This window comes from Macrobrachium rosenbergii, chromosome 12, assembly GCF_040412425.1.
Source record: "Macrobrachium rosenbergii isolate ZJJX-2024 chromosome 12, ASM4041242v1, whole genome shotgun sequence".
NCBI classification, from domain to species: domain Eukaryota; kingdom Metazoa; phylum Arthropoda; class Malacostraca; order Decapoda; family Palaemonidae; genus Macrobrachium; species Macrobrachium rosenbergii.
Genome location: NC_089752.1, coordinates 32,041,506 through 32,051,383, shown reverse-complemented (window position 1 = coordinate 32,051,383; position 9,878 = coordinate 32,041,506). Strand labels below are relative to the sequence as shown.

At 44.0% G+C, this 9,878-nt stretch overlaps 1 protein-coding gene across 16 annotated transcripts in view; it reads right to left on the bottom strand.

Moving 5' to 3' along the window:
- The window catches only part of rush (rush hour), a 119,418-nt gene that overhangs the window by 85,905 nt on the left and 23,635 nt on the right, over nucleotides 1–9,878 (bottom strand). For all 16 annotated transcript variants that reach the window (XM_067112132.1, XM_067112127.1, XM_067112140.1 and 13 more), the window contains one exon: nucleotides 6,363–6,565. In XM_067112132.1, coding sequence (XP_066968233.1) covers nucleotides 6,363–6,565 — 203 coding nt within the window. The remainder of the gene's footprint in view (nucleotides 1–6,362; nucleotides 6,566–9,878) is intronic.

Here is a 9,878-nt window from a genome sequence, read left to right as displayed (position 1 = left end):
TCCAAAACATTAAGGCATGGTAATTACTTTGAAACAGAAAAATTGCTAGCATTGAAACAATGCTTGTGCTTCCTTACCTGGTAAGAGAGCTACTGCAGGTGATACTGCCTCTGGTTGGTGCTCATCTTAACCTGTAGTGGCGCAGCGGTGGAGCCATGGGTCACCTCTACTTTAGTGGGAGCCTTGCAGTGGAGGATAGACCTGATCACTGGCAAAGCATATACAAGTCCCTTTGCCCTGGGCACAGTACCAACATAAAAAAACAACCAGACAACACTGTTACCTACACAGAAAAAACCACAACCCATCCACTCAGACTGGTGGGTACTCCAGGTACATTGTACCCTAAGGCTCCCCAAAACTAATCACCTTACTTCGAGGTAAAGAGATAGTAGGAGAAATAGACAGCTTCCTATGCTTCCTTTCCAATACTGTACCATGCCAGCCATCGCTAATGTCCTCATGATACTGCAAATTTCAAACACTGTTTCAACTTCTTTCAAATAGTGTGATGCAAAGACAACTGTCTGACAACTCTTGTAAAGGCACCTATGGTGCACAAGTCAGGCTCCTCAAAGCAAGTCACATACCAAGCTTCTCATCAGTGGCGAAATCTCCAAAGAGATGTCTACACCTTTCAGGCACAAGACTAGGCCAAGTGCGACCCTATAGTCTTTTACAGCTGAAACGGAGAGAAGCTTCTCTCAGCGAAGGAAGACGAGGAAGTTCCCTGTCTATGACACCAACCACAGAAGACAGTCCATTTTCCCTGGTATACCGCTACAGAGGACCATCTGAGGTGTCCAGCCATCTCTGTAAAAAAACCTCTTCCTCGCAAGAGATAGGATAACCTCCAGCCGTGAAGACACAGGGGCTGCAATGCATGGTGGTGCCGCTCTACGTGGAGGAATCTCTCTCGGTGCCTTGGAGAACAGAGCTAGCAGGGCAGGATAGCAGGCCATAATCCTGAGATTCCGGGTGATCAATACTCTGCTGATCGCTTTGCGAATCGGACAAAATGGAGGGAAAGCATAGACTTTGAGGTTGTTCCACGGGTGTTGCAAAGCATCCTCTGCAGTGGCCCATGGGTCTGGCACGACGGAACAGAAGACCTAAAGTTTTCTGTTGTGCCACATGGCGAACAGATCTAAGACTGGACGCCCCCACAATTCAAACTACCTCTCCATGATGTTCAATTTTGGCGGCTGAGCTTGTCTGCTACTATATTCCTCTTGCCTGGAATTTATCTGGCTGACAGCTCTACCGAGTGAGCTACCATCTACTCGTGCACCTGCATTGTCAACTGGTGATGTGGAAGGGACACGAGAACCCCCTGCTCATTGACATATGCCGCTACTGTGGTATTGTCGCTCATCAACACCCCAGAGTGTCCCATCACTCGATCCTGAAACTCTTGGAGGGCCAGAAAGGCCGGCTTGAGTTCCAGGATATTGATGTGTAGGTGCCTGTCGTCTCTGTTCCACGCTCCCGAAGTCAACAACTCCTCCAGGTGTGTGCCCCATCCCTCGGTCGATGCATCTGAGAACAGAAGCATGTCCAGAAGGGAAGCATGCAGGGATACCCCTATTAACCCTCTAACTCCGAGCCTCTATTTACAAAAGTGTCTGTCGTATGCCGGTGGCGTTCGGGAGTTAGTGCCAAAGAGGAAAAAAACTTTTTTTCAAAAAATCACAGCACGATTAGTTTTTAAGATTAAGAGTTCATTTTTGGCTCCTTTTTTTGTCATTGCCTGAAGTTTAGTATGCAACCATCAGAAAAGAAAAAAATATCATTATCATATATAAATATTGAAATATATGACAGCACGAAATAAAAATTTCATGTATAATTGTATACAAATCGCGGTGAGCAAAACGGTTAAAGCTAACAAGTTATTTTTTTTCTTTGTATTGTACACTAAATTGCAATGATTTTGGTATATAACAAATTGTAAAACGATCAAAGCAACACAGGGAAAATATTATCACAAAATGATGCATGAATTTGTAATTAATGGACATAAAAAAGTTTTTCAAAAATTCACCATAAATTGAAATATTGTGCTAGAGACTTCCCGTTTGTTTGAAATGAAGGTAATTGATTGAATATTACTACACTGTAAGTGTTTTACCTTACAATTGCAGTTTTCGACCATTTCGGTCGAGTTAAAGTTGACCGAAAGTAGAATTTTTTCTATTTATTGTGATTTATATGAAAATATTTCAAAACTGATAAAAGCTACAACCATGAGTTATTTTTGGTTGTATTCTACATGAAATTGCGCACATTTCCATATATATAACTTTATGTAACGACTAAAATAAAACGGTGCAAACATTACGACAAAGTGACGAAAGAATTTCTGAGATGTTCGGCCGAGTTTGCTAGACTTCCAGTTTGTTGCAAAATGAAGGTACATGATTGAATATTACTAGAATGTAAGAGTATTAGCTTACAATTGCGTTTTTCGATCATTTTCGTCCAGTTAAAATTGACCGAAGGTTGAAATTTTGGGACTTATCATGATTTATATGAAAATATTTCAAAACTGATAAAAGATACAACCATGAGTTATTTTCGGTTGTATTCTACATGAAATTGCACATATTTCCATATATAAAACTTTATGTAACAACTAATAAAAAACGGTGCAAACATTATGACAAAGTCACGAAAGAATTTCTGAGATGTTCGTCCGAGTTACCGTGCGCGGACGTAAGGAAAAAGTTTTTTTTTTTTAAAATTCACCATAAATTGAAATATTGTGCTAGAGACTTCCAGTTTGTTGCAAAATGAAGGTACATGACTGAATATTACTAGAATGTAAGAGTTTTAGCTTACAATTGCGTTTTTCGACCATTTCGGTCGAGTTAAAGTTGACCGAAGGTTGAAATTTTGGTACTTATTGTGATTTATATGGAAATATTTCAAAACTGATAAAAGCTACAACCATGAGTTATTTTCTGTTGTATTCTACATGAAATTGCACACATTTCCATTTATAAAACTTTATGTAACGACTAATATAAACCGGTGCAAACATTACGACAGAATTGAAAAGAATTTCTGAGATGTTGGCCGAGTTATCATGACGGACATAAGGGAAAAGTTTTTTTAAAAATTCACCATAAATTGAAATATTGTGCTAGAGACTTCCAATTTGTTGTAAAATGAAGGTACATGACTGAATATTACTAGAATGTAAGAGTTTTAGCTTACAATTGGGTTTTTCGACCATTTCGGTCGAGTTAAATTGACCGAAGGTTGAAATTTTGGCACTTATCGTGATTTATATGGAAATATTTCAAAACTGATAAAAGCTATAACCATGAGTTATTTTCTGTTGTATTCTACATGAAATTGCAGACATTTCCATATATAAAACTTTATGTAACGACTAATATAAACCGGTGCAAACATCACGACAAAATGACGAAAGAATTGTTGAAATTTTCGGCCGAGTTACCGCGCGGACATAAGGAAAAAGTTTTTTTCAAAAATTCACCATAAATCGAAATATTGTGCTAGCGACTTCCAATTTGTTGCAAAATGAAGGTAAATGATTGAATGTTACTAGAATGTAAGAGTTTTAGCTTACAATTGTGTTTTTCGACCATTTCGGTCGAGTCAAACTTGACCGAAGGTTGAAATTTTTTGTAGTTGACGTGCAGTGCGTCCACTCAGCACCCCACAGACAATTTTAGTCGACGTACAACACATCCAGTCGGCGTTTAAGGGTTAAGAGGTTCCTGTCATCTATCCACAGTCTGAATCCTCTCCAACTTCCTCCAAGAGAGGAATGATAAAGGATTGAGGGTCTTGAGACTGGGGCCAATACTCCATCATTCTCCACTGGAGAGAATGCAGGTGAAGCTGCCCATGAGGGATCCAGCTTCTCCAACGATGACAGGTGACCGATGACGACTTGCCATTGCCAAGCTGGCTGCTCCTGTCGAGACAAGAACAGCTGCGCTGCCTTCCTAAACCTGCTGATACGAGAGTCCAAGGGAAAGACTCTTGCTGCTACCGTATTTATCGGCATGCCCAGGTACTTTATCCTCTGCTTGGGGATGAGATCAGACTTCTCGAGATTTACTAAGACCCCTAGGCTACAGAAAAAACTTGAGGAGCCGATCCTTGTCCTAAAGCAACTGCGAGCAGGAGTTCGCCAAGACCAGCCAATTGTCGAGATACCTCAACAGATGTATCCAGTGTGGATGGACCCAAGCTGACACAAGGGTAAACACCCACGTGAACACTTGAGGAGCAGTCAAGAGCCCAAAACAGAGTGCCCTGAATCTCGGGGGTATGCGAATCGGTTCCCGAACCTGAAGGCCGGGAAGAGCCGACAAGAGAACCCACTACTTCCCTTGTGGAGAGCGGCAGCCCCTTGGAAGTGCCAGGTGGGACTTCAGAGAGGGGGGGGGGGGGAGAGGCAGCCTTCTTCTTTAGCCAACAAGCCTCGGAATAAGAAGGAGAGGGCAGCAGACGACGAAGAAGACGAAACCGAAGATGATGACGACACCTTATGAGACTTTTTTGACCTCCTCTTCATCATCATCTTCAGGATGGCGATCAGGTCCCCCACCCACGTGGGAGCAGCAGCCATCACAGGAACAGCCGGGTCAACAGGAGCAGCAGGAGCGGCTCAGACGCCAGGAGCATCAGCAACAGCAGGAGTGGCAACGGGAGCAAAGGGGACAGCCAGGGCAGGAGGAGCAGCAACAGTGGCCTGGACAGCAGAGATCACAGGAGCAGCAAGAACCATCACATGGGGCACAGTTGAGGTGACCATCATAGAAGGCACAGCATGGGTAGGCGGGACCACAGCAAAACCCGGAGGTAGGGGCACCACGTGCTGGGATGCCGGGCCAGAAGTCACTTGAGGGAAAGTGAGTGGAGACAGTCACCGGCATCTTTGCAAGTGCTGTCATCATCATCATGGTAGTGGTCGCGGTTGGAGCAGCATGGGTCACCACTGGGAACCTCGTCATTTGAGTCAGGAGGCCCTGCAGAGATGGAGGACCAGAGAGCCCCAAAGAGAGCCAAGCTGCTTTCAGATCCGTTACCTCCAGTTTCCCCCCCTGAGCGAGCAGAGGCACCCAAGAAGAGGTCATCTTGACAAACCCCCACCGCTGATCTCTGCTCGACGAAGCGAGTGAAGAGGACAAAAGAGAGAGAGCCAGATGGGGAAGCTTACCGGGAGAGAGAAACAAGGACGAAGGGTCAGCTACCAAGGGTGTTGTCGGGGGGAACCACGAGCAACACTCGGCAATACTGTAGTCAGATCAGGGTTACAGTCACACTCGCTGCAAGAGGTACAAAAGGCCATGAGGATCAACATCAAAAGAGGAGCGAAAATTTTTACACCCCTTGCTGCCAACCCAAGGACAAACGCTGGGGGTTGACAAAGGCTTATCAGACTCATGGGTTTGCATTGCAAAATACAAACTCAAACACACAGATATACACAGTGAAAAACAAGAAGGATCCCACTGGGAAAAACAGCTTAACAACAATCAGGCAGAGAGAGAAAGAACATATCTGCACAGCACAACAGCTGAATAACTGGAATGTTTACATCCGGGCAGGCATGACTCCCGCCTACCAGACGGTATTTAACTGCCTAACCGCCTTGTTCGAAAGTTTAAGGGTCATTTCCAGCTTCGCTGACCTAACCACCTTGTTCGAAAGTTTAATGGCCATTTCCAGCTTCGCTGAAAATAATTTCTGATGTAAATGACCGATGGTTTGTATATCGTGTAGGAACTAACAAACACACAAAAGAAAGGGGTCCAACTCCTATCGAAACTGGTAACCGAAGCAGACTGACTGGCTACGAGTGTTTATACCTATCGGTCCCATGGTGGGGGGGGGTTAGGGGAATAAGTGGATAAAAAATAGATATTCATAGAAAACCCAGTGTTCTTGTTTTTTGCTTCAATCTGTGGAACTGCTGCTGGTGTGGAAGGAAAAGCTATACTGTATATAACGGAGAGGTATGGTTCATTTTAAAAATATGAGTTACTGTATTTATTTGGGATAATTTTGAATGAAACAGAAATGCTAATAACATAAATTCCAGCACAAAACTGTGCAATACAATGTACATGGCAGCAGGGACCACTTCTGTAAACCCTTTTTGAAGGATCTTTATTGGTGACCAAGATTTTAATCGACTGGAAATTTACATCAACAAAATGAATATTGGTAAATTTTGTATTTACAGTATTTTTCTTGACCTTGCTAATAGGGCAATGCTGGTACAATAGTATCTAACAAAAAGACCTTACCACAATAATTCATTAACCCAAAGTTAGCTACCTAAAAGAAAAATGTGATTCAAGTTTCTTTATTCTCACCTTCTTTTTATTAAGCACAATATTGCCGTACACCAAAATGTCGTTGAACAAGAAGAATTGACGAGGCTTCGGTTTTTTTCGACACATTTTCGTCAAGACACCTTCCCCAACAAGTACACGTCCTGGGACATTGAGCGGTTGTCCAGATGCCCCAAAACAATTTTCCACCATGGCAATGCGCCGAGCATTAGCCTCGCTGTTCACTGAAAAGAAAATCTTGTAATGACCTATTTACAGTACAATACAGTATTACTAAAATTGGAGTCAATAAACATTTACACGTGATTTATGTTGCTAAATAAAGAAGCTTAATGCAACTTCCCTTGTGGGCATACCAACAGAATGACAGATTGACATTACATGGGTGAATGCTTAATTGGCCATACTTTGGGTAATCAAATTATAAACTATAAATAGCAAGATACCATATCTGGGAGGAAAAATGAAGAGCTATACCAACACCAAACGCTTTTCAGAATGAGATTTTTCTGAAGGAACACAAAATTACACATCCAATTGCAAATTACAGAATAAATATATGAAGTTCTAAAAACATACCTGTCATGAAGCTGATAACAAGGGTGTTAGGTTGATTTTAATGAACAATATCATCAGAATCATGAGAAAACGAAAAGTACAAACCACAACTTTTCTTTGTTTAATACAGAATAAATGACAACTTTAATAAAACATTTCAGGTGAAGGTACACTTCAGAGAGCTACGGAGACATAAGAATTGCTCTACAACTATTATAAACATTGTGTATCTCAAAGAACTAAAATCTGAAAAGTTTCAAACAATTTATGTTTCCAACTACACTTCATCAAAAATGCACTGCATGCCACAAGCAACAAAGCAAGACTGTATTCTCTTCGGTGAGGGAAAAACCTGAAAACTCTGAGTCTATTATCATCCCTAACTAAAGAATCCATTGTGACGGAATCAACTGAGACTTCTGAACGTTAATCATCAATCCCAGCTCCTGGGCTAGGAGAAGAGTCTGTTGACGGCCCTCCAAAATTTTCTCTTTCTATTGGGCCCGAAGTAGCCAATCGTCCGAGTAAAGGGAGATTTTGATTCCCATCAGATGGAGCCATTTTGCTAAGGGAGCAAGCACCTTGGTAAACATTTGAGGTGCCGTCGATAACCCGAAACATAAAGCACGGAACTGGAACACTTTTTTCCCAAACACGAACCTCAGAAACTTCCTCGATTCCCGATGTACTGGGACGTGGAAGTATAGATCCTGCATATCTATAGATGTCATCCAGTCTCCCTAGCAAATGGATGACATGACGGTTCAATTTGTCTCCATCTTGAACTTTCTCTTCTGAGCAAAGACATTCAATGAGCTGACGTCCAGCCTCCAGCCCCTGAAGCTTTGGGCACCACAAAAAGACGATTGTAGAACCCCGGGGAGCTCACATTATCTACTAATTCTATTGGCCCCTTCTTGAGAAGAGACGACACTTCTTCTGAGAGGGCCAAAGACTTCTTAGAGCCTTTGGAGTACGCTGACACGGTGGTTTTTCTTTGAAGGGGATAGAATAGCCTTCCCTCAGAATGTTGACAATCCAGGGCTCTGCCCCTCCTCTCTCTCCACTTCTCCCAGAAGAGAAGGAGCCTGGCTCCTACAAAAGTTTGGAGGACAAAATTCTCACTTGCGAGAGGCAGAACGGGATCTAGACAGGGATCTGTGTCTGCTGCCACGAAAGGGCCGAGTCTGCAGCGGGGAGACTGTCCTGGAGGTATGAGCGGGCACCTTCTCAGGACGCCTAGAGGACTGGGTAAGATCTTGCATATTCTTCTTCTGAAGATCCAGAGAAATCTCCAGAACTGTAGCCTTCAGGAACAGGTGATGATGATCCAGCAGGGAAAACAGAAGGGCTGACTTCTGGGAGGGAGGTCACTCCCCTAGAGGTGTAGGAACACCACAGTTCTCTCTTCTTTAGAACTCCCATTGTGTAAAGGGAAGTTAATTCTTGGGAACCATCCCCGATTCCTTTACCGATACACGAAAGGACCCCAAGCAAGTCGGAGGCACTATCTTCAGGAATAGTAGAGCAGTCCTTAATTTTACGGGCAAGAGAGCCCACTGCCCAATCGAAAAAACTCAACACTTCAAACACCTTAAACAAGTTTTTAAGGTGTGAGAGCTCCATTGAACTGAACATGATCTTCGCTGAAGCAAAGGCAGATCTACGAGAGGAATCGATCAACCCGGAGAAGTCACCCTGGGAGGAGGCAGAAACTCCTAGAGAAGGAGCTTCCCCTGTGGCATAAGAGAGCTGTCTCCTCTTAGGCAATCTAGAAGGAGGGGAGCTGAAAATGGCTTTACCTTGTTCCCTCTTCTCTGCTAGCCATCCCTCAATAACACCAAAGGCTTTCTTGGCAGAAGAAGAAAGCACTAACTTGGGTAGTCTCAAAGACTCGGAAGACTGTGACTTCCCAAGAAAAGTTGATGCGGGCGAAGAAGGTGCTTCAGGCGAAAAGCAATTTGGGAAGGTAGCAAGAAGATACCTTAGCAGCGATGCATAAGCTGAAGAACGAGAGTCTTGAGCAATAATTTTTTCCTCGTCTGAGGATACAGGAGACAAAGCCAAGTCCGTAGGTTGGGGGGTTGACGGAGCCTTCTTCAACGGGCTCAAAATACTGTTGAGTTTGCTCTGAATCGGGTCTACCACAGAGGGCGCTTGCTTGCTAGAAGAGGGTAAACACTGAGGCACAGAAGTTCGAGACACAGAAGAATGCCCAACTGCTCAGGGAACAATAACAGCCGAAGGAGTCAAAGCGTCGGCAACATAAGCATGGTGACGCCCTGTCGCCAACGGAAGATCAGGCGCCAAAGGAAGCTCGGGCGCTACTGGGCACTTCATATTAGTTGGCAATCCATGAATCAAAGAGTGGACGGGCGATCGGGCACTCTGTGACGCTCTAGAGAAGACGGGAGCTCTGACGCAGCAGCACGAGAAGGAGCCAACGAGTGCCGAGATGATTTCGGGTGCTTGGAAGAAACCAGGCGTTCAGCAGTCAAGGGAGTTTCCAACACTGCAGGGCACTCAGGAACCAGGGGAGTCTTGGGTGCAAGAGGACGCGCAGAAGAAGATGCATTAGACAAAGAGCGCTTACGAGAAGCAGGATACTTGGAAGCTGCTCTCTGACTCTCTATTAAGAGAGGTACAGAAGGAAAATGTTCCAGACTGTCCCAATGACTGCAAGACAGGAGAGGACTCTAAACAAGTTCCTTGAATTTCTTACAAGGTACTGGAGGAGAATGAGACACATCACTCGCACGCCTTTTCAAAGGGCGTGATTCACCCACAAAACGCCATCGGCGTCTTGGAGAAGAATCATCTAAGCTAGATGAAAGACGATGCACGTCCAGGGATATGCCTTTCCAGCGGCATTTGGCTGCAACCTGGGATTCAACAACGGGTTCAACTATGGGGGGGGGGACTACCTGTGGGCAGACCCCACCAACCTCCCTTAGGCTACCAGTTTGACTCCTCACATGT